The 25,547-nt window shown below is 47.7% G+C and overlaps 1 protein-coding gene across 1 annotated transcript in view; it reads left to right on the forward strand.

Annotated features, from left to right (window-relative positions):
- Nucleotides 1-17,648: 17,648 nt before the first annotated feature.
- The window catches only part of UFL1 (UFM1 specific ligase 1), a 16,345-nt gene continuing 8,446 nt past the window's right edge, over nucleotides 17,649-25,547 (forward strand). The window contains exons 1-6 of the mRNA XM_078879959.1: nucleotides 17,649-17,755; nucleotides 19,758-19,903; nucleotides 20,744-20,772; nucleotides 21,728-21,825; nucleotides 22,298-22,412; nucleotides 23,331-23,597. Of these exons, the coding sequence (XP_078736085.1) occupies nucleotides 17,679-17,755; nucleotides 19,758-19,903; nucleotides 20,744-20,772; nucleotides 21,728-21,825; nucleotides 22,298-22,412; nucleotides 23,331-23,597 (732 nt within the window). The 5' untranslated portion in view covers nucleotides 17,649-17,678. The remainder of the gene's footprint in view (nucleotides 17,756-19,757; nucleotides 19,904-20,743; nucleotides 20,773-21,727; nucleotides 21,826-22,297; nucleotides 22,413-23,330; nucleotides 23,598-25,547) is intronic.

Raw genomic sequence — 25,547 nt, forward strand, 5'->3', positions numbered from 1 at the left:
AACTATCATCTAGAGATTGACAAACTCATTTCTTTACAACTTTGTCTGTGAAGGCTTAACGGGTGGGGGCATTTGTGAATGAGTTGGTGAGTGGGTGAATGAGTGAGTGAATGAGAATGAATGAGAGTGCGTGGTGGCACTGGGGGAGACAAAGGCGGCCAGGCATGGTGGTGCTGCTGGCCACCCACCCCCTTGTGTTGCCACTCATGCCGACCTTCATAAGGCGCTTCTGCTACTGGCTAACCGCACTTGCCCCAACCAGTCTGTTAAGGCTATACGGGAGGGGAGGGATCTTTGTCTTTGTGTGTCACTGAGAGAGCACTCAGAATCGCGATCTTTATCCTTCACCATCCTGGAGGAAATCCGATGAGCTATGAAGCTCTTTTTATTCCCAACAGATGCCCGGCAGTGTCACTCACCTATCGCTCTGTTGAGGTTCAGGAACTCTGGCACTGTGAGCGCTTCCTTTCCAGCCAATTGCGAATCTGGGGGGGGGGTCAACACAAGGTAATTCAAGCAGTGAAGCTATTGCAACTACAAACTATTGTTTGTATTTCATTTCGCCAGGTGAAAGGCCCACAACTGAGCTGCTGTGTCGTCGCTCTTATTTCAGAAGCGTCACTGGGCTATCACAAATGTTCAAGTTCATGTATTAGGTGTAGCCCTGTGAGCCATTCGGCTCTTGAATCGGGTGCAACCACAACAAACAAAAAACAAAAACATGAACAAGAAAACATCTTAAAGTGAATATGTGACTAAGTGCAAACATAAAATCCAAGAAAAGACAGCAACATATTGCAGAAAAAACACCGTACACCAACGCTGTGTGCAAACATCCCAGTGGGATGCAAGTCAAACAACAACAACAACCACAAGACAACTTAGATTAAGGCTATCAGTCTTACTCCGTACTACAACAAACAAAGATGGCCAAACCAATAAACTTTTCGAAATGTGAGCAGCGCAACAAATGTGAGCAGCACAATAAAAGTGGCGGCTAAACATCATCATCATCGCGTGGAAATGTATAGCAGCGGACAACTAAACTCTAAACGCATCGAGACGTTGATTGTAAATGTGGAAGGAAAAAACCGGGGGACCCGGAGGAAAAATCCACGCCACCAAACTCCAAATACACAGCAGCAGGCATCGTCAGGGTTTAGACCAGGGGTGGGGAACGTCCGGCCCGCGGGCCGTATGAGACCCGCGAAATCATTTGGTGTGGCCCTGCCAAAGCAACCGCAGGCGGGACTCAAAATTCAATAAATCTAGGAGCAAACCTGGAAAAGCAGTTGCGAGTAGCAACATCATCAATACCAGCTAACAACATCACACGCCTCACCAAAGAGAAGCAGTTACAGCCATCACAATAGGCGTGGGTTAATTAAATGTTTGACCAAATATAACGGGCTAATTTTTAAGTTGGTTATTTTGTATGGCCCGCGAATGATGTTATAAATATCCAAAATGGCTCTTGGCAGAAAAAATGTTCCTCATCCCTGGTCTAGATAAAATCCACAACCTCCTGTATACCAGGCAAAATAATTAATATCTCCTAGCCACCGTGATGATGATGAGAGAGATGCAAACGCCAACTAAACACAATGACAACAAGCAGCAGTTCTAAAGACATTAGTTTTCAATTCAGTATTGTGGTGTAGTGCATACTAGTGTAGTGTATAGTTGTGTGTAGCGTAGTGTGTAGCATAGTGTAGTGTATAGTTGTGTGTAGTGTAGTGTGTAGCATAGTGTAGTATGTAGTGTATAATGTAGTCTATGTATATTATTGGTTCTTTCGGTAAAGTCACGTAGAAGGAAAATAATACAAATAATACAAATAAAACAATAAAAATTATCACGACGTTTCGACTGCAACACAAGCAACGATCATCAGGTTTGAAATCCACAGAAATAAATTTTTAAAAAAATTGATGATGATTGCTTGTGTTGCAGTCGAAACGTCGTGAGAATTTTTATTGTTTTATATTTCTATTATTTTATTATTTCCCTTCTACGTGATGACTTTACCGAAAGAACCAAGAATATGAATCCCTGCAGTCACGAAAGCTTTAAATCAAAATTTAGTCAATATATGTTGAACTTCTTTCGTAACATACGTAGGCAACCGCGCTAATCGGAGATGCGGGGGGAAGGACAACAAACTAAACACAACAACAGGCAGTTCTAAATAAATGAGTTTGTCAATGTAGATGATGATTTAAAAGTGGCGTAGCTCCCAGTGGCTTCAGAATATATGAAGTCGTTGACTATCGCGCTGAGACCATCACACTTGGGAAACCCAGATCGAAATCCAGAATCTCTGTGGCACCACCTCTGCAAGTAATTGGTCTTATTATCATGAGGTTAGCCGGTTAACTCTGCCTTATTATCATCACGTTAGCCAGATAACTGCTCGTATTATCATGAGGTTAGCTGGGTAACTCTGCCTTATTATCATCACGTTAGCCAGATAACTGCTCTTATTATCATGAGGTTACCCGGGTAACTCTGCCTTATCATCACGTTAGCCAGACAACTGCTCTTATTATCATGAGGTTACCCGGGTAACTCTGCCTTATTACCATCACGTTAGCCAGATAACTGCTCTTATTATCATGAGGTTACCTGGGTAAATCTGCCTTATTATCATCACGTTAGCCAGATAACTGCTCTTATTATCATGAGGTTACCCGGGTAACTCTGCCTTATTATCAACACGTTAGCTAGATAATTACTCTTATTATCATGAGGTTAGCCAGGATAATCTGTCTTATTCTCCACAGGCAAGCCAGGTATTGAGTCTTAGCCAGGTCTTATTACCCGCAAGTTATCACAGTGTCGGGTATTTATGATGGGCAGGTTCGCTCGGTGACTGGTCTAATGACCAGCAAGTTAGCCAGGTATCTGGTGTTATCACCCGAAAGTTATCGCTGTATCTGGGTTTATGATGGTCAGGTTCGCTCGGTGACTAACCTGATTACCGGAAAGTTAGCCAGGAATCTGGTCTTATTACCCGCAGGTTATCATAGTGTCTGGTCTTGCGATGGACAGATTCAATAGTGACTGATCTAATTGCCAACAAGTTAGCCAGGAATCTGGTCTTACGATGGACAGATTCAATAGGTGACTGATCTAATTGCCAGCAAGTTAGCCAGGAATCTGGTCTTACGATGGACAGATTCGATTGGTGACTGATCTAACGCCAGCAAGTTAGCCAGGAATCTGGTCTTACGATGGACAGATTCGATAGGTGACTGGTCTAATTACCAGCAAGTTAGCCAGGAATCTGGTCTTACGATGGACAGATTCGATAGGTGACTGATCTAATTGCCAGTACGTAAGCCAGAAATCTGGTGTTATGACGGCCAGATTCGATAGGTGACTGATCTAATTGCCAGCAAGAAAGTTAGCCAGGTATCTGGTGTTATGACGGCCAGATTCAGGAGGCCGCTGGTCTAATTACCGCCAGCGGATTAACCCCAGGCAAAGTCTCACCTTGGTAGAGCTGAGGTCCTGACAAGACGAGCAGAGGGAATGAATTGACCGCGGCGGCCAGGGAGAGGACAACGAGAGACACGGCGAGTCGCGCCATGACGACGGAAGATGACCAACAACAACAGCAGCAGTCAAACACCGAACGCGTTCACAGTTATCAAGATGTGAGATCTTGAGCCTGGTGCTACTTTGGAGCTATGGTGTGCGTGTGTATATATATAGGGAGGGTCATTTATCGATCGAAACACACACGCGTGCATTACATACAGACACACGTACGTAACTTTACGCCCGCGTCACACACAGACGACACGCCCACGTCCCACGTCACACGCCCACGCACGAGCGCCTGACGGCAGCCCTCTCAACGCTGTCTCTCGGCCGAGGTTTTATGACCCCACTCCACCCCCCGGGTCTTCTTGTCAATTAGGAGAATACACTTCGAGCCCTCGGCAAAAGCCCGCAGTGAATTAATTATCTCGCTTGTCTTTATTTTAGCACCTGCCCATCACCGGCCACTACCCACCACCACCCCACCACCACGAACCTACCCCACCAACACTACCACCACCACCACCACAACCCCCCCACCACCATCACCACCCACTACCCACCACCAACACGAACCTACCCCACCACCACCATCACAACCACCCCACCAACACTACCACCATCACCACCACCCACTACCCACCACCACGACCACCCCACCACCATCACCCACTACCCACCACCACGAACCTATCCAACCAACACTACTACCATCACCACCCTCCCCCACCACCACCACAACCACCCCATCACCACCCCACTACCCACCACCATCCACCCCATCAGCCACCACCACCCCCACGACCCCACCACGAGCCACCACCACCACCCTACCCCACCAACCACCACACACCACCACCCCCACCCACCACCCCACCACCATTCCACCCCAATACCCACACCCACCCACCACCGTGCCCCACCAATACCCACCCACCACCACCACCACTACCCCCACCATCACCACCACAAAGAGGGCATTTAAATGAGAGTGCGCAAGTTGGCAAACGTGTTGCGCGCATATAGTTGAGGATAGTAATAATAATAATGATGATAAAACTAAACTCTGACTCTGGTGGGCACTACGACAGAACATGCCCCGTAATACTGTCCGCTTTGTATTTATGATTAGCTTGTTATTATTTTTTTGATTTATTTATCGCATCGTCAAACTACTGGGGTCCCCTTTTTTTCTCGGTTTTTTTTACCCCTTGAGGGACGGGTTCCAATTTAATCATTTAATTTTTTTTACTGCTTAGAGGACTCGAAAAAACTCACTGGACAAAGTGTCTATGGCACGGCTATTGTGTGACTCGTGATAGAGACGCACAGAACCAGGGATTGGACCCAGGTGATCTGCAGAGCGGGACAAAGTGTCTATGGCTCGGCTATTGTGAGACTTCTGATAGAAACGCACAGAACCAGGGATTGAACCCAGGTGAAATGCAGAGCTGAACAAAGTGTCTATGGCACTGATATTGTGTGACTCGTGATAGAGACGCACAGAGCCAGGGATTGAACCCAGGGTATCGACAGAGCTAGACAAAGTGTCTATGGCACGAATATTGTGTGATTTATGATAGAGACACACAGATCCAGGGATTGAACCCAGGATATCTACAGAGCTGGACAAAGTGTCTATGGCACTGCTGTCGTGTCACTCCTGATAGAGACGCACAGAACCAGGGATTGGACCCAGGTGATCTGCATAGCTGAATAAACTGTCTATGGCACTGCTATTGTGTGACTCGTGATAGAGACGCACAGAGCCAGGGATTGAACCCAGGATATCTACAGAACTGGACAAAGTGTATATGGCACGGATATTCATCCAGAATCAGAGATGTTTATTCAGAATCGGAGATGTTTATTCAGAATCGGCGATGTTTATTAAAAATCAGAGATATTTACCCAGATTCAGAGATGTTTTCCCAGAATCAGAGATAATTTGTATTTATCCTGGAGGAATCCCATGAGCCGCGATGCTCGTTTCAACAGGCGTCCAGTTGGACTGTCCAGCAGCACCGGATCCTGCCCTAACATCTCCACTCCACGCTGTTTAGTGGAGGTTTTCTGGCTTGAGTTCTTCCTCTGAAGACTGAGAGATTGTTGATCGATGTTCAGTCACTGATAGGAGCCGACGGTGGCTAGGAGAATGTTGACTACCTCGCCTGGTATGAAGGAGGTCGTGGGTTCAATCTCCGTTTGTCACTCCGTGTCTCTCTCCCCGTGTCTCTCTCCCAGTGTCTCTCTCCGTGTCTCTCCCTGTGTCTTTCTCTTCGTGTCTCTCCCCGTGTCTCTCTCCCCGTGTCTGTCTCTCCCCGTGTCTCTCTCCCCGTGTCTCTCTCTCCCCGTGTCTCTCTCCCCGTGTCTCTCCCCGTGTCTCTCTCCCCGTGCCTCTCTCCGTGTCTCTCTCCCCGCGTCTCTCTCCCCGTGTCTATCTACCCGTGTCTCTCTCCATGTGTCTCTCTCCATGTGTCTCTCTCCGTGTCTCTCCCCGCGTCTCTCCCCGTGTCTTTCTCCCCGTGTCTCTCTCCCCCATGTCTCTCTCCGCGTCTCTCTCCCCGTGTCTCTCGCTATCGTCCCTCTCTCTCCACGTGAACCCCTCCGCATTGAGATTATTGGGATTATTGTGCCGCTATAAATCCTCCCCGAGGCGATGAACCACTTTGTTGAGCGCCTATCATTTGTGGGAGCCAGGCAGCTTCTAAAAAATGAAGTGAATACCTCAGCTGGGGCTTTGCCTTGACAGGATGGTTTAGTCTTGATTTGAAGCTTTCGTGACTGCATGAATCCATACTCATTTGTTGTTTCGGTAAAGTCACGTGGGTATAAAGTATAAAATAAACCGACGTGACTTTACCGAAAGAACCAAATAGGATGGTTTAGTATATGAATAGGCTTTACCCTTTCTGGCAAGAAAAACAGGAGATGTTTATATGTTCAAACACCAAACAGAAACCACAAATCCCTGTGTGTGGTTAATGCGGTAAACATTATCCCTTGCGAAATGTTTCTGTTTGGTGACGTTCAAGCATTAACCGCACATACTGGTGGTGAACATGCAAACACACAAACAATAAAAAACACATACTCTGGTAATACAGTAAAACTTTGGATTGCGAGCATAATTCGTTCCGAAAACGTGTTTGTAATCCAAAGCACTCGTATATCAAAGCACTCGTATATCAGTTGTGATCACGTGGCGCTCGGCAGACAAAGCGTATACACGTACTACTCGTATTGCAAGACCTCGCTCGTTTATCAAATTAATATTTTTTATTGTATTTTTTTCTAGATTTGAAGCTTTCGTGACTGCAAGGATTCATACTCTTAGGTTTTTTTCAGTAAAGTCACGTAGGTAAAAAATAAAAAAATAAAAAAATGAAAATAAATAAATTCAATCACGACGTTTCGGAGGCAACACAAGTCTCCGTCTTCAGGAGGGACCGTCACAGCTAAATTTACTGTATTAAGTGAGGAAACATCCAAGAGACAAGATCTTAAATACAAGTTAAGGGGGAAGGGGGAGAGGCTTATCTGAATGTGGTAGCCAGGGAATGGAACGGGGGGGGGGGGGCTAAAATGGAACAATTGGTGCACCTCAACCAGAGGTTACGGCCGATGTTGACTGCCAAATCCAAAATACAAAATAGCAGCACTGTTAAACGCTGGGGATGTCAACACTCGGTAAAGTAGACTAGTACCTGTCAAATAAGATGTACAAATATGTGTAGTTAAATCTTTTTTACATGGTTAATAACATAATATTTATTTTTAAAATTTGCTCGTCTTGCAAAACACTCGCAGACCAAGTTACTCGCAATCCAAGGTTTTACTGTATATGCATTGTTTTAACATATTAACACACCTGTTTTATTTTGCCAGAAAGGGTAAACCCTATTTTTATATTTTGACACTGGTAACAAAGGCCCCATGTTGTAGCTGCTCACCCCGAGCTATAAATGCCCTGGTAGTGACATTTTCCTGGTGCTGTTCGCATTTTGGCGTCGTCCTCTGGTCTACTGACTCTGGTAGCGAGACCAGGACATGAAGAAGGCTGCTTTTGTCTCTGGTTGTAGGCCAATCCGTTAAAAAGACAAAGCCTTTTGTTATTACACTGGTCAACAAAAACATTTTTATTTTTCTGGCCTGGACTTTTGCAGCTGTTTTAGACTAATTTCAGGGTGCTGATTCCACATCTGATCTCAGATTTGCTCTATCACATCTCATTTTTATGCTATCGGCATACCCCATTTTCATTGATTTTACCCGAAATTAACGGTGCTGTATTTTTAGGATAGTGTGTTTATAATATAATTTTATGTAGATATCCACATTTATTTAATATTTTTCTTCTGCAGTTTTTATTGAAAATGCAATATTTGATATCTCAAAAACCTGATGTGATAGACAAAAACTGATGTCAGATTTGGAATCAGCACCACAAAATTACCTTAAAGCCAGAAAAAGTGTGTTGACCAGTGTTATCGGAGCGTGTTGCGTGTGGTTAATGCGGTAAACTTGATTCCTCGCTAAAGGTTTCTGTCTGGTGTTTGAACGCCTTCGGGAACGTCCATAAATGACGTGACGCACCTATGGGGGGGGTGGGGGGGTCAGATATTTCTGACGATGTGTGACGAGGAGGGGGGGGGGGTGAGAAATGTGACATCACATAAAAATGCGCAACTTTAAATAAACATAGACAACACGTTCTACTTAATTAAATAGACTTTGTAATAAATGTTTTCTCCTACAACATCAGAATGCAGCGCCACATTAAATACACACTACAATGACAATAGTTTAAAGCGATTTGAAGCATGCTTTATTTGGGGGGGGGGGGCAGAGCATTGTGGGGGGATCTGACTTTATGTGACGCCGTGCGACAAGGGGGGGGGGGGGTCAAAAATCGTCCAAAATCGCGTGACGTCATTTATGGACGGTCCCTTAGCACAGTCACGTGCCGTAGCGCGTGGCTGTCATTGTGTTTGTGTTGATTTGCTGCAGGTGACTTTGTGTGTTTCGTATCGAAATCGTCTCCAGTGCTGTTGCTGCTGACGGCAATAAAAGTTGTTTTAAAGTCAAAAGTCTCTCCACACTCACTCACACTCTCCACTCTCTCCAACTTCGCCTGCGCGCAAGCGAAGATTGCGGTGTACAGAACGAGGAAAAGATGCTGGAGGGTGACACTGACGGCTGCTCTGTGCTGCTTCCAGTGTTCAGAGGCCTGCTTAAGGCGCGGCTCAGGCAGGAGCACGCCATGTACCACACACATGCCAGGGATGTGCACGTCTTCTTCGAACGCTGGGGAGCCGGAAAGGCCCCTCTGCACCAGCGTGGACGGCACCCTCGTGTTCGCCTTCTGAAGCGCTCGCTCGTCACCGTGGCGTGCGCAATGACCACCACGTGACTTTTCTTTTGTATTGTGCGCGGTGCTTTCAGCGCCACAGCGCGTCGATTTGTAGCGTTTGTTTTCTTTTGTTTGCTGGTGACTTTGTGTATTTCATATTGAAATCGTCTCCAGTGCTTTTGCTGCTGGCGGCAATAAAAGTTGTTTAAAATTCAAAGTCTCCACTCTCTCTCTTTCCACTCACTTTCAACACACTCTTTCCCCACACACTCTCCACTCTCTCTCTCTGCACTCACTCTCTCGCCACACACTCTCTCTCCACTCACTATCCACACACTCTCCACTTTCTCTCCACTCACTCTCTCCACTCACTATCCACACACTCTCCACTCTCTCCGCACACTCTCTCTCCACTTACTATCCAGACACTCTCCACTTTCTCTCCACTCACTATCCACACACTCTCCACTCTCTCCGCACACTCTCTCTCCACTCACTATCCACACACTCTCCACTTTCTCTCCACTCACTATCCACACACTCTCCACACTCTCCACTCTCTCCGTACACTCTCTCTCCACTCACTATCCACACACTCTCCACTTTCTCTCCACTCACTCTCTCCACTCACTATCCACACACTCTCCACTCTCTCCGCACACTCTCTCTCCACTTACTATCCAGACACTCTCCACTTTCTCTCCACTCACTATCCACACACTCTCCACTCTCTCCGCACACTCTCTCTCCACTCACTATCCACACACTCTCCACTTTCTCTCCACTCACTATCCACACACTCTCCACACTCTCCACTCTCTCCGTACACTCTCTCTCCACTCACTATCCACACACTCTCCACTTTCTCTCCACTCACTCTCTCCACTCACTATCCACACACTCTCCACTCTCTCCGCACACTCTCTCTCCACTTACTATCCAGACACTCTCCACTTTCTCTCCACTCACTATCCACACACTCTCCACTCTCTCCGCACACTCTCTCTCCACTCACTATCCACACACTCTCCACTTTCTCTCCACTCACTATCCACACACTCTCCACACTCTCCACTCTCTCCGTACACTCTCTCTCCACTCACTATCCACACACTCTCCACTTTATCTCCACTCACTCTCCACTCACTCTTCATACACTCTCCACTCTCTCTCTCCACTCACTATCCACACACTCTCCACACACTCTCCACTCTCTCTCTCTGCACAGACTCTCTCGCCACACACTCTCTCTCCACTCACTATCCACACACTCTCAACTCTCTCCGCACATTCTCTCTCCACTCACTATCCACACACTCTCCACTTTATCTCCACTCACTCTCCACTCACTCTTCATACACTCTCCACTCACTCTCTCCACTCTCTCCGCACACTCTCCAATCTCTCTCTTACCAGGATTCCCCCTCCTCCGCTTCGCCGCATTTGCTAAACCCGGGCTCGCCTCCACTTAAGTGCCGAGGTCATAACTCTCTCGATCTGACGTCGGTGCCAATTTGTATCGACCACCTCGCTTCCCCCACCCCCCACCCTCCACTCTCCACCCCCACGATATCTCCCCGTGAGAGATGGGCGAGCTGATTGCATCCTAGCCCCTCCTCCTGCGAGTGTGATTTTGAAACGGGCAATTTGTCCCACTGGGTTACACAACACCGCCTGGCCAGAAACCATCACCACCACCAACAACAACAGCAACACTAATGGGTCGTCTTCTTGGTTCTTTCGGTAAAGTCACGTAGAAGGAAAATAATAAAACATAATAAAATAATTCTCACGATGTTTCGGCCACAACGCAAGCAGCGTTGTGGCCGAAACGTCGTGAGCATTATTTAATAATGTTTTATTTTTATTATTTAATTATTTTCCTTCTACGTGACTTTACCCAAAGAACCAAGAATATGAACCCCCTGCAGTCACGAAAGCTTTAAACCGAAACTAATGGGTCGATCCATAAATGACGTCACGCACCTAGGGGGGGGGGGTCAGACATTTGTGACGATGTGTGACGAGGGGGGGGGGGGTTGAGAAATGTGACGTCACATCAAAATGGGCAACGTTAAATAAATACAAACAACACGTTCTACTTAATTAAATAGATTTTTTCATAAATGTTTTCTCCTACAACATCAGAGTGCAGCGCCACATTAAATACGCACTACAATGACAATAGTTTAAAGCGATTTAAGCATGTTTTATATTTTGGGGGGGGCAGAGCTTTGTGACGTCATATTTGAGGGGGAGGGGTCCTGACTTTTTGTGACGCCGTGAGACGATGGGGGGGGGGGGGTCAAAAATCGTCCAAAATCGCGTGACGTCATTTATGGACGGCCCCTAAGTGCTCTGATACTCGCCTTTTGGCGGTGTTCTGTGGTCTAACACCGGCGGTGAGACGCGGCCATCAAGAAGGCTTCTGCCATCTCTGGTGTGGGCCAATCAGTTTCAGAGACAACGCATCATACTTCTAGATTTGAAGCTTTCGTGACTGCAAGGATTCATATTCTAAGGTTTTCGGTAAAGTCACGTAGGTAAAAAAATAAATTAATAAAAGTAAAATAAAAAATAAACTAAAAATAAAATAAAAATCACGACGTTTCGGAGGCAACACAAGCTTCCGTCTTCAGGTGGAACCGTCACAGCACGATAGCTGTATCAAGTACGATAGCTGTATCTTACTTGATACAGCTATCGTGCTGTGACGGTTCCACCTGAAGACGGAAGCTTGTGTTTTTTATTTTTATTTTACTTTTATTAATTAAAATGTTTTACCTACGTGACTTTACCGAAAACCTTAGACTATGAACGCATCATAGATTTAACTAGCTTGACTACCCGGCTTCGCCCGGGACTTGGATTCACCACGCCCGGCCGCCTTTGTCTCCCCAGTGGCGATGTTCACACACCATACCAGGTATTCGTTTGAGGCCGAGTCGACCTAGGGGAGGCCCAGGAGCGGTTCAAATAATCGTCACCGGTGGTGGCCGTGAACGGGAATCGAACTCGGGTCGCCGGGTTCGTAGCGCAGCGCGCTACCCACTATACTACAATGCGTGACGCTTCCACGTGCGCGGGTCACGTGACAGATGTGACGTCACAGATCACTTGCCGTGCAAAAAATAAATGCATTATTGCGCCCCCCCCCAAAAAAAAATACAAAGACAAAGATCCCCCGTGTAGCCTTTGCAGACTGTTGGGGCAAGTGCTGTTAGCGAGTAGCACCTACAAAGACAAAGATCCCCCGTGTAGCCTTTGCAGACTGTTGGGGCAAGTGCTGTTAGCGAGTAGCACCTACAAAGACAAATATCCCCCGTGTAGCCTTTGCAGACTGTTGGGGCAAGTGCTGTTAGCGAGTAGCTGAGTCGACCTAGGGGAGGTTCAGATAATCGTCACCGGCGTTGGCCGTGAGCGGGAATCGAACTCGGCTCGCCGTGTTCGCAGCGCAGCGTAGCGCTGACCACTACACCATCGCTCCCCCCCCCACACACAGACGCACACCCACACGCACATCACGCACAGTTCCCGAGTCTCCATCAACCCACACTCGCCAGCGTGGTGAAGTATGTCTAAGTAATCGCCGCTAACCTGCAAAGCCTTGGGCACTATCATGCGGGCGAGTGCGTTGGGGGGGCGGGGGGGGGCGATGCCGAAATGAGCCCCAACCACCACCACCTCCCATGGTTCTGATTTAGCCACCTGGGTGGCGTTAATTCATCAGCGAAGTTCCCGTGGCACTTTTCAATTTGCAATAAAGCGGCAGCCGCCTATCCCATCCACCCCCTCCCCCCTGATTTGATTGCTTCCCCGGCTTCTGCAACTGTTAATCACGATCAGGGGGCTTGTCGAGACATCCACACACACACAGAGAGGGGGGGGTGGAAGGAGTAAGTGGGAGGAGAGATGGAGAGAGAGAAAAAAAATTAACCCGTAAAAACAAAGTTTTTCACTATAAATCCTTTATATGCGTGGCGGCTAGAGTCCTCTCGTCCTCTGGCTTGAGATGGCTGCCACCTATGGGTCAGATGATTGTCTGCCAGCATTAAGCAATTGGTAATTAAATATTTTTAAAAAATTCCCTAAACAGTGTAAAATTTTGGGAAAAAAATTTCACGAAAATTAATTGTCACGCACAACGAGTCTGTGTGGAAAATGTCAGTTCGATTGGATCATGGGAAGTGGGTTAAAAAACGACCGAAAGATTTGCATGGTCGTAAGCAAGCAAGCACGCAAGCACGCAAGCAAGCAAGCGAACTTAATATAAAGGATTTAATAAGTATAACCCGGTAAAACAAAGTTTTTCACTATAAATCCTTTATATGCGTGGCAGCGAACTTAATATAAAGGATTTAAAAATATATTCGCATGTGGAGGACGCAGGGATCGATCCCGCGACCTTTGGCATGGGAAGCGAGGGCGCTACCAACTGCGCTACTCCGCCACGGCCTGTGGAGGGGTTACGCTCTGGGCTCTTACACTCTGACGTTCAGCCAAAGCCATGAATGCGTTCTATTTGAATATATGTAAAATATTTTTTTTTGCCTAAAAAGTGTAACATTTTGGGAATTTTCTTTCACGAACAATAATTGTCTGGCACAACGAGTCTGTGTGGAAAATGTCAGCTCGATTGGATCACGGGAAGTGGGTTAAAAAACGACCGAAAGATTTGCACGGTCCTAAGCAAGCAAGCAAGCACGCAAGCAAGCAAGCAAGCACGCGAACTTAATATAAAGGATTTAAAAAGGAGCAGAGCTTGAAATCTTTCGTGAAATCTTTCATTTAAACAGGGCGGGCGGGGAGGGAGGGGGGCACATAAAGCAAAGCATTGAAAAAACAGAAATGATGAACGAAGCAAAGTGCCGACTACACCGAGCATCTTCTTGTTTCCTCTGATCGTAAAGAGAGATGGAGGAGGCCGTGTGCTCGGTGGCAGATGACGGGGAGCTCTGCATGCTGATATGAGCTACCCGTCGGAGGCCGTCGGACTGCGAGAAGGGCTGCGTGCAGAACGAGAGAGAGTGAGCGAGAGAGTGAGTGAGTGACCGAGAGAGTGACCGAGAGAGTGAGAGAGAGAGCGAGCGAGAGGTGGGGGTTTACATAAAGCAAAGTTTAAAAAAAAATTAAATACGAAATGATAAACGAAGCAAAGTGCCGACTACACCGAGCATCTTCTTGTTTCCTCTGATCGTAAAGAGAGAGAGAAGAGAGGGAGGAGAGGACGCTTCACGAATTCGTGTGTCAGCCTTGCGCAGTGGCCATGCTATCATCTACTACTACACGTGTAGTAGCAGCTACACATGTAGTAATAGCTACTACACGTGTAGTAGCAGCTACACGTGTAGTAGTAGCTACTACACGTGTAGCTACACATGTAGTAGCTACTACATGTGTAGCTACTACATATGTAGTAGCTGTGTAGTAGCTACTACATGTGTAGCAGCTACGGGCCCCGCACCTTCAAGGGCCCCGCGCTAAACGCTTTCAAGCTGTCGATTCCGGATCAGTGATGCTGCACTTGCTCTATTACTGTAGTACTATACCGCCTTCTACTTTTACAAACGACCGGGTGTTCAGGGTTAGGGATGTGTCGTATTATCTGGCTGTATAGCAAATGAAAAAATACAGTTACTTTACTGTGCGAGTAAAACATTTGTGTCTATTATTCATATTTACGTATTTTTTTAGGGTCCCTTTATAACTACCCGGCTTCGCCCGGGACTTGGATCCACCACGCCCGGCCGCCTTTGTCTCCCCAGTGGCGATGTTCACACACCACAGCAGTTACTCGTTTGATGCTGAGTCGACCTAGGGGAGGCCCAGGACCGGTTAAAATAATCGTCACCGGTGGTGGCCGTGAGCGGGAATCGAACTCGGGTCGCCGGGTTCGTAGCGCGGCGCGTGAACCACGACACTACAATGCGTGACGCTTCCACGTGCGCGGGTCACGTGACAGATGTGACGTCACAGCTCACTTGCCGTGCAAAAAATATATGCACTATTAAGCTCCCCCCCAAAAAAAATAAGTGTATTTTAATAATTTTTGCATGGTGTACAGTCTGGAAAGTAAACACATGGCAAATTTCAAGTTTGTTGCATGTCGGGAAGTACACTAAACATTTTGAACAGACACACATACTCACAACTTTGCCTTTTGCATATATGGAGATTTGCTACAGGCCCAGCACTTGCTTCATCCGGCACTGAGTAGAGGTACTGCCGGAGCAAGTACGAGATAGAGAGAGAGAGAAAGTGAGATGTGAGAAGAAGAAATGATACAACAACAACAACAAAGACACAAAAGTAAGCATCGCAACCATCACTGACGAACTTCGTTCAATTCGATCTTAAATTTGGAGCTTTCGTGACTGCAGGAATTACTCTTTGGTTCTTTCAGTAAAGTCACGTATAAAGATAAAATAATAGCTATTTTATTCATTATTTTATCTTTACACGTGACTTTACCGAAAGAACCAAGGAGTATTTCGTTCAATTCGGCAAGACTTTGCTGCTTTTTTCCTGGATTTTTCTGTTCCGCGTCGTCACTTTAAGATGATTTATTATTTTATTTATATGATTCTTTTTTATTTTATTTATTATTTATTTCTATGATTTATTTTTACCTACGTGACTTTACCGAAAGCTTCAAATCTAGAATGTTTCTTGTTCATGTTTTTGTTTTGTTGCGATTGCACCCGAGTCAAGAGCCACATGGCTCACAGGGTTACACCTAAATTTCGATTTAAAGCTGTCGTGACTGCAGGGATTCATCTTCTTGGTTCTTTCGGTAAAGTCACCACGTAGAATGGGAATAATAAAATAATAAAAATAAAACATAATAAAATAATTCTCACGACGTTTCGACCACAACGCAAGCAGCCGTCCTCAGGTGAAGAACAGGTCTGTTGAGAAGACACATTCAGACGCTGTCTTCTCGACAGACCTGTTCTTCACCTGAGGACGGCTGCTTGCGTTGTGGCCGAAACGTCGTGAGAATTGTATTTCATTATGTTTTATTTTTATTATTTTATTACTTCCCTTCTACGTGACTTTACCGAAAGAATCAAGAAGAGGGTTACACCTGATGTGGTTTCCCACCTGATGATGATTGCTTGTGTTGCGATCGAAACGTCGTGATTTATTTCATTTGATACCGACGTGACTTTACCGAAATAACCAATAATATGAATCCCTGCAGTCACGAAAGCTTTAAATCAAAAGTATAGTATGTGTTTTGTTTGCATTCTGTCCACAAGTATTGTGGTTAATGCAGACACGATTCCTTGTAAAAGATTTCAGTTTGGTGTTTTAACATCTTAACACAACTGTTTTGTTGGCAGAAAAAAGGGGAAAACTTATTCTAAAGAAATGAGTTTGCCACTCATAATGATGATTTATAAAAGTGCACAGCTCCCAGCGGTCTCCTACCGTCTCAACGCAGAGGCGTTCCAGACGGCCGCAGAAGGAACGCTTCCCCACACCTACCGAGCCAAGCCTTGATTGTAAAACTTCTGGCGTTTATGACTTTGTCGGACGGGTTTAATGCTGCCGGAGGTTTTATTACGATGCGGCATGCTGACAAGGACCCCCCCCCCCCTACCAATTTACCCCGCCACGTTTAAGACACACACACGCGGACCAGGGTGCGAGATGGAGGATGGATTTCAGGGGGTATTTATTGATACCTCCCCCCCCGATTCCAATCTCCGAGACCACGCAAAGAGAGAGAGAGAGGAGAGAGATGTCACTCGGATGATTTGGGAGGGACGCTATGAGCCCCTATTGAACCCTATGGGAGCCTCAGTCTGGCTCTATTAGTCCCATATTGAACCCTATGGGAGCATCAGTCTGGCTCTATTAGTCCCATATTGAACCCTATGGGAGCATCAGTCTGGCTCTATTAGTCCCATATTGAACCCTATGGGAGCATCAGTCTGGCTCTATTAGTCCCATATTGAACCCTATGGGAGCATCAGTCTGGCTCTATTAGTCCCATATTGAACCCTATGGGAGCATCAGTCTGGCTCTATGATCCCCTATTGAACCCTATGGGAGCATCAGTCTGGCTCTATGATCCCCTATTGAACCCTATGGGAGCATCAGTCTGGCTCTATGATCCCCTATTGAACCCTATGGGAGTCTCAGTCTGCCCCTATGAGCCCCTATTGAACTCCATGGGAGCCTCAGTCTGCCCCTATGAGCCCCTATTGAACCCTATGGGAGTCTCAGTCTGCCCCTATGATCCCCTATTGAACCCTATGGGAGCCTCACTCTGGCCCTATGATCCCCTATTGAACCCTATGGGAGCCTCAGTCTGACCCTATGAATCCCCTATTGAACCCTATGGGAGTCTCAGTCTGACCCTATGAGCCCCTATTGAACCCTATGGGAGCCTCAGTCTGCCTCTATGATCCCCTATTGAACCCTATGGGAGCCTCACTCTGGCCCTATGATCCCCTATTGAACCCTATGGGAGCCTCAGTCTGACCCTATGAATCCCCTATTGAACCCTATGGGAGTCTCAGTCTGACCCTATGAGCCCCTATTGAACCCTATGGGAGCCTCAATCTGCCTCTATGATCCCCTATTGAACCCTATGGGAGCCTTAGTCTGCCCCTATGAGCCCTGCAGTGAACCCTATAAGAGCCTCAGTCTGCCCCTATGATCCCCTATTGAACCCTATGGGAGCTTCAGTCTGGCCCTATGAGCCCTGCAGTGAAACCCAAGAATCCGAAAGTCCACGTCCATCGCTGAGACGACCGCTTCACGCGCGATGGAGTCCGACTGGGAAGACATTCGCAGGCTCGCAGCGGACCTGAAGCGAGTTCAGCTGACGGACACCGCTCAAAGGTGAGCGATTAGCAACTGTGCGGTTTACACAAATTGCTTTTTAAAACTTTCAATATGTTATTACGATAACGGTTAAAATACGCTCGAGGCCTACTAGGCCGCAGCTAAGACCCCGCTGTTGTCTAGATATTTTCCCGGGAGAGGGTGCGTTTTCCGGGGCAACGGTCTAGGCGAGGGTCGGTGTCAATGTTACACCCCGTACGCTGCTGTGTTTTATGGTTATTTATTTAAAATTTTTATGATGTATAAGTTTGTGCTGCGTTTATGCTGCGTGTGCTACGAGACGCGTGCGCGTGCGTATGTTTTAAAATGTTTTGGCTGGTGACGTGTTTATGTTGGAAGCATATGCTGTGAGAATTAGGGTAATCGTGCTCCATTGAAACGCATGGGAAGCGATTGACACTAATCCTTTCGCGACCAATATCATCCACAGTAGAGGTTTTGTTGGGTTTAGATCGCGTAGATATACAACGTGTGTCGTTAAACCCGCCACCACCCGACACAGCCAATTAGTGAAGGCTTGTCACGTCAATATAACATACAAATTCGTTACTAGTACAGCACACCGGTGTGGCTAGGAGATGTTAACTACCTCGCTTGGTATACAGGAGGTCGTGGGTTCAGTCCCGATCCTCACGCCTGCTGCTGTATATTTGTAGTTTGCGTCTCTCTCTCATCATCATCACGGTGGCTAGGAGATGTTAACTACCTCGCCTGGTATACAGGAGGTCGTGTGTTTGATTCGGACCCTGACGCCTGCTGCTGTATATTTGTAGTTTGCGTCTCTCTCATCATCATCACGGTGGCTAGGAGATGTTAACTACCTCGCCTGGTATACAGGAGGTCGTGTGCTTGATTCGGACCCTGACGCCTGCTGCTGTATATTTGTAGTTTGCGTCTCTCTCTCTCTCTCATCATCATCACGGTGGCTCGGAGATGTTAACTACCTCGCCTGGTATACAGGAGGTTGTGGGTTCGATCCCAATAGCAATGGTAGTGCCTGCACCAGGCTGGGATGAGAAGATGGGGATTTTTGATCGCAGCTCCATCGGGGAGAGCGCAGGAACCCTTTGGATCACTTTGGCTGCTTTGTTTTTGTACCGGGTAACTTGCTCAGAGCAAGGCGACTTCATACTGAAGATTTCTCGGTGTTCGATCACCTTCATGAGAATGATCACGTCCCCCCTCCATTACAGACGGACAGACGACAGACGGAGACACAGGCGGACAGAGCTAATGCGTAAACTCTTTCAGCCTTCCATGAAACAGGTTTTTAGGGGATAAATCGCGTAAATATATAATTGTGTTGTTAAACCCACCCCCACCCAACACAGCCAATTAGTAAGGGGTGTGTCACGTAAACAGAACGTGCCAATTAGTTACTAGATCAGCACACCAGCGTGTTGTACTCGAATTGTAAACGTTGTAGTGGGTTTACTCTCCAATACACAACCGGTTAGTGCTGAACTAACAACTAATGGGCCACGTTTTGTTCACGTGACAAACCCCTTACTGATTGACTGTGTCAGGTTGTGGCGGGGCCTTGAACGACACATTTCTCTTGACGCGATCTCACCCAAAAAACATCTTATGAATGTACTACATCTTATAGAGCGAAGTGCTGAGGCGGCCTTTTTTAAGGTTACAAGTGATTTGCTCGAATTGTAAACCTTGTGGGTTTACTCTCCAACACACAGGTGAGTGCTGAACGAGTAACCAATCGGCACCTTTTGCTTGCGTGACAAACCCCTTACTGATTGGCCGCGTCGGATGGCGGCGGCGGCGGGTTTAGCGGCACATTTACATTTACGCGATCTAACCCAAAAAAACCTCCTGTGAATGTATTGCATCTTGTAAAGCGCAGTACCGAGACTGCCTTCGTCAAGGTCACAAGCGATTTGCTCACGGCTGCTGACTCTGGCGCTTTGTCCGCACTCGTTCTGCTTGATCCCAGTGCAGCCTTTGACACTTTTTCCATCGTTGTTGTGGCTGCTGTGTTGAGGCTGTCTGAGCGATGCGTTGTGGAGCTGGTGGGTCGGCTGCTGAAGGAGCGGCGGTTGATGCTGATTCATTCCCGCGATGGCAAAGACATCCTGACCCTGGATCAGCTGGAGAGGGAGATTATTGATGAGGTCCATGCTCACGGAGGTGGGAACACTGCCTACACGATAACCTCAAACCCAACAGCACAACTACAACGCCAGCTACCTAACCAGCAACTCCACCACCAACACCACAGCACCAAATTCCCCAACCATTCAATTGATTTAACGCCTAATCATCATCATCATCACCCCCTACAACAGCTCCACCAATACCAATGCCCGCCATTCACCACTAAGTGACGGCGACATCACCACGGCGCCTGTGCCAGGCCAGGTGTACTTTGAGGCCAAGTGTCGAAGGCTCGCTGACGGGATGTAACGGCACAGACCGAGGGAGTGCCGTGGGTTGACTGACTTTGAGATGACTGGCAGATGCACCACCTGTGCCCCCTACTGCACCAGCAACAGCACTACAAGCACCACCCACATCGCTATCATCGTCGTCACCAGTACCACCACCAATACGACCATCACAACCAGCGCTATCATAAACCACCAACACAGGCCATCATCACCATCATCCTCACCAGTACAGCTACCCGAACCTTTTGGGGACTCAACACATTAGTCAATAACACTGCGGCCTTGAAAGGAAAGCTCTATAATATTCAGCGGCCCTACTTCATCGCACATAACTAGAGAGGCCAGATGGTTAAACTGAACCTGTCCTGGGCCTCCCCTCAGTCGACTCAGCCTCAAATGAGTACCTGGTGCGGTGCGTAAACATCGCCGCTAGGGAGACAGAGGCGGTGCTGGCCACCCACCCATCCCCCTCGTGTGCCGTGCCGGCCTTTGTAGGTGCTGCTCGCGAACAGCACTTGCCCCAGCAGTCTGTTAAGGCTACACAGATGATCGTTGTCTTTTTTGTGTTCTGTGCTCACAGGCCGTGCGAACCTGCCTGACCTTCAGCAGGTGAGTGTCCATCTTCTCCTCACAAATGTAAACTTTGTGATGTGAGCGGAGTGGCTCACAGTTTAGAGACAATGAGCTGGCTATGCTTAGAACTCCTGAGTGAAGAACCTGGGATTTAAGTCACCCGTGATTATTAACCGGGTTCTCAAGGGTAGCGAGTTGTTCATTTAGGCCCAGTCGCCAGCAACTCACCGCCCCGGTGGCTAGGAGATGTTAAATACCTCGCCTGGTATGCAAGAGGTCGTGGGTTCGATCCCGACCCTGACGATGCCTGCTGCTGTATATTTGGAGTCTGTGTGTCTCTCGTCATCATCATCATGGTGGCTAGGAGATGTTGACTACCTCGCCTGGTATGCAGGAGGTCGTGGGTTCTATTCCGACCCTGACGAGGCCTGCTGCTGTATATTTGGAGTCTACGTCTCTCTCATCATCATCACGATGGCTAGGATATGTTAACTACCTCGCCTGGTACGCAGGAGGTCGTGGGTTCGATCCCGACCCTGACGATGCCTGCTGCTGTATATTTGGAGTCTGCTTGTCTCTCATCATCATCATCACGGTGGCTATGAGATGTTAACTACCTCGCCTGGTATGCAGGAGGTCGTGGGTTCGATCCCTACCCTGACACCCGCTGTATATTTTGAGCGGATCCTCCGGTGTTTCCCTCCACATTTAGAATCAATGTCACGCGCTCAGAGTATTTGGCTGCTGTAAATTTCAGCAGGAGTTCTCCTTCTGCTGCGTTTGTCTCACCTGATGACGGCCGCTTGTGTTGTGATCGAAACGTCGCGATCTATTAATTCTCTACCCACGTCACTTTACCGAAAGAACCAAAGAGTATGGATTCCTGCAGTCACGAAAGCTTCAAATCACGATTCTTTTAATTGAGCGTTTTTTCCGATCCCTTTTGCCGCGGCGTACGTGCACGGCATGACCTGTGCGTGTCTCTCCGCAGCTGCTCAACGTCGACGTGTGCCACATCGAGGCCAAGGCCGTGGACATGTGTCGCTCGGACAAGGAGTTGACGCTCATCCTGGGACAGATCTTACACAGGTGGGTGCCACAACCGCGCTCCACGCATCCCCGTGGCATCGCCCGGTGCCTCGATGATTTGAGCGCGAGGGCTGGCGACTACTGGTGACAGATGCGCCAGAGGTCGCAACCGGGTACCTGATACCCGTACCCTACCCGATACCCGGCTACCCGTACCCGGCCGGGTACGGGTACCCGTTTGCGACCCTGGTGCGGCCGGGTACGGGTAGACCGTGAGTCACTGGTGAGTCACCGTTTGTCACTCGTTTCCCAACGTCTTGTCTCTTCTCACAATTCAAGTTCCTAGAATCAACCCACCCGCGCCTGCAACATGGCTTCATCCCAGAGGTCGCAATCGGGTACTCGATACCCGTACCCTACCCGATACCTGGCCGGGTACGGGTAGCCGGGTATCGGGTAGGGTACGGGTACATTGGCAAAGTGGGGGGGGGGAGGGGGAGGCTTCGTGATGTAATATTTTTGCCGCGTGCAGCTCGTACCTGGACCGGATTGGCGAGGACGTCAACGATCGTCTGCAAGAGGCCGGGTTTGTCAACGTCTCCGAACTCTGCAAAGTCTACGATCTCCCGACGGACTTCCTGACCGAGGTGAGCTCCGCTCACACCGTGCGCGCGGGTTCCGTTTGTGGAGCCCATCGGCAGTTCCGTTGAAAGAAGAATAATGATGATAATGGACGACGACTTTTATGCTGCGCGTGGTCTACTTTCTGCCCTGCCTCCTTCCCCCCCCCCCCCCACTTCTCTCTCCCCCCCCCCCTACTGCCGAGGCCTACACTATACACTACACTGTACACTACACTACTATACACTACACTATACACTACACTATACACTACACTATACACTACACTATACACTACACTACTACACTATACACTACACTATACACTACACTATCTCCTCCCCGTGTCTCCCTTAAACTCCCCGTGTCTCCCTTCCCCTCTCCTTACCACCTTTCTCAATCCTCGCCGTTTCTCCCCTCTCCTCCCCGTGTCTCCCTTAAACTCCCCGTGTCTCCCCTCACCTCCCCGTGTCTCCCTTAAACTCCCCGTGTCTCCCTTCCCATCTCCTTACCACCTCTCTCAATCCTCCCCGTGTCTCCCCTCACCTCCCCGTGTCTCCTCTCTCCTCCCCGTGTCTCCGTTAAACTCCCCGTGTCTCCCTTCCCCTCTCATTACCACCTCTTAAACTCCCCGTGTCTCCCCTCACCTCCCCGTGTCTCCCTTAAACTCTCCGTGTCTCCCTTCCCATCTCCTTACCACCTCTCTCAATCCTCCCCGTGTCTCCCCTCACCTCCCCGTGTCTCCTCTCTCCTCCTCGTGTCTCCCTTAAACTCCCCGTGTCTCCCTTCCCCTCTCATTACCACCTCTCTCAATCCTCCCCGTGTCTCGCCGTGCCTCCCTTAAACTCCCCGTGTCTCCATTCCTCCGTCTCCTTAACACCCCTCTCAATACCCCTCCCCTCCCCGTGGTGTCTCCCTCGGTCTCTCGCCGCGTGTGCGTGCAGGTGCTGCGCGAGCGCCTGGGCTCGCTGGTGTCCGGGCGAGGGGACGCGCTCGACCTGGGCGTCGTCTACACGGACGCCTTCGTGTCCCGGCACCGCGCGCGTATCCGGGGCCTCTTCACCGCCATCACGAGGTCACCCAGCGGCGCCCCCCCCCTCCCCGCGCCGCGCCCTAACAAAAACACAGATCGCCAAAAGAGCGCAACCCCAGAGTTCAAAGTTCAAAGTTTATTTATTAGGTATAGCCCTGTGAGCCATTCGGCTCTTGAATCGAGTGCAACCGCAACAAACAAGAAAACATGAACAAGAAAACATCTTAAAGTGACTAAGTGCAAACAGAAAATCAAAGACAGCAAAATATTGCAGAAAAAGCACCGTACACCAACGCTGTGTGCAAACATCCCAGTGGGATGCAAGTCAAACAACAACAACAACCACAATACAACTTAGATTAAGGCCATCAGTCTAACTCTGTACTACAACAAACAAACATGGCCAAACCAAAAAACTTTTCGAAAACCACCAAAATAAAGCCATAAAAGCAATGAAACAGTGATCATAGGAACTGAGCGAATTTTCACAATAAACGACGTCAACAACATGTACCACAAAACTCTGCAGCCATAGCTGGTTGCAGGAGTCACTCCACAACAGCAGGAGCATCAGTCGTAGTATCAACATTTTTCAATGCACCTTTAAGATCGGCACACTAAATCAAAACACAGATCATACTTTGCATACTTTACATACTTTGCAGCGATCATCCGGAGCGAAACATTGTATTTTAGAGATCTGCGGCGAGCAGTTGAGACATCGGAAGATCTTAGAGTACCCATCTTCTTGGTTCTTTCGGTAAAGTCACGTAGAAGGGAAGTAATAAAATAATAAAAATAAAACATTTAATAATTCTCACGACGTTTTGGCCACAACGCAAGCAGCCGTCCTCAGGTGAAGACCAGGTGTGTCGGGGTGACAGCGTCTGAATGTTTCGGACGCTGTCTCCCCGACAGACCTGAATGTTTCAGACGCTGTCTCCCCGACAGACCTGGTCTCCACCTGAGGACGGCTGCTTGCGTTGTGGCCGAAACGTCGTGAGAATTATTTTATTATGTTTTATTTTTATTATTTTATTACTTCCCTTCTACGTGGTGACTTTACCGAAAGAACTAAGAAGATGAATCCCTGCAGTCACGAAAGCTTTAAATCGAAATCTTAAAGTACGTAGCCAACCGCGCTGATCAGATGTGCGGTGAAAGGCCTTCAACACTGAACGCAACGAGCAGTTTGAGATTCGTCCGTAAGCATGGGGTGTGTGCGGTGTGTCTCTCTCTATGTGGGTAGTGGCGGTGGATTGGTTCACGCTAGGAACTTACGTAGATTTCAGGTCTCATCTTGCGATGGTCCTGGGCGTCCGCCTATACACTACACTATACACTACATATACACCACACTATACACTACACTGTACACTACACTATACACTACACTGTACACTACACTATACACTATACACCACACTATACACCACACTATACACCACACTATACACTATACACTACACTATACACTACACTATACACTACATATACACTACATATACACTATACACTACACTATACACCACACTATACACCACACTATACACTATACACTACACTATACACTACACTATACACTACACACTACACTATACACCACACTATACACTATACACTACATATACACTATACTATACACTACACACTACACTATACACCACACTATACACTACACTGTACACTACACTATACACTACACTATACACTACACTATACACTACACTATACACCACACTATACACTACACTGTACACTACACTATACACTACACTATACACTACACTGTACACTACACTATACACTACACTGTACACTACACTATACACTACACTATACACTACACTGTACACTACACTATACACCACACTATACACTACACTATACACTGTACACTACACTATACACTACACTGTACACTACACTATACACTACACTATACACTACACTGTACACTACACTATACACCACACGATACACTACACTGTACACTACACTGTACACTACACTGTACACTACACTATACACTACACTGTACACTATACTGTACACTATACTATACACTACATATACACTGTACACTACACTGTACACTACACTGTACACTACACTATACACTGTACAC

The sequence above is a fragment of the Lampetra fluviatilis genome, chromosome 55, assembly GCF_964198595.1.
Source record: "Lampetra fluviatilis chromosome 55, kcLamFluv1.1, whole genome shotgun sequence".
Taxonomy (NCBI): domain Eukaryota; kingdom Metazoa; phylum Chordata; class Hyperoartia; order Petromyzontiformes; family Petromyzontidae; genus Lampetra; species Lampetra fluviatilis.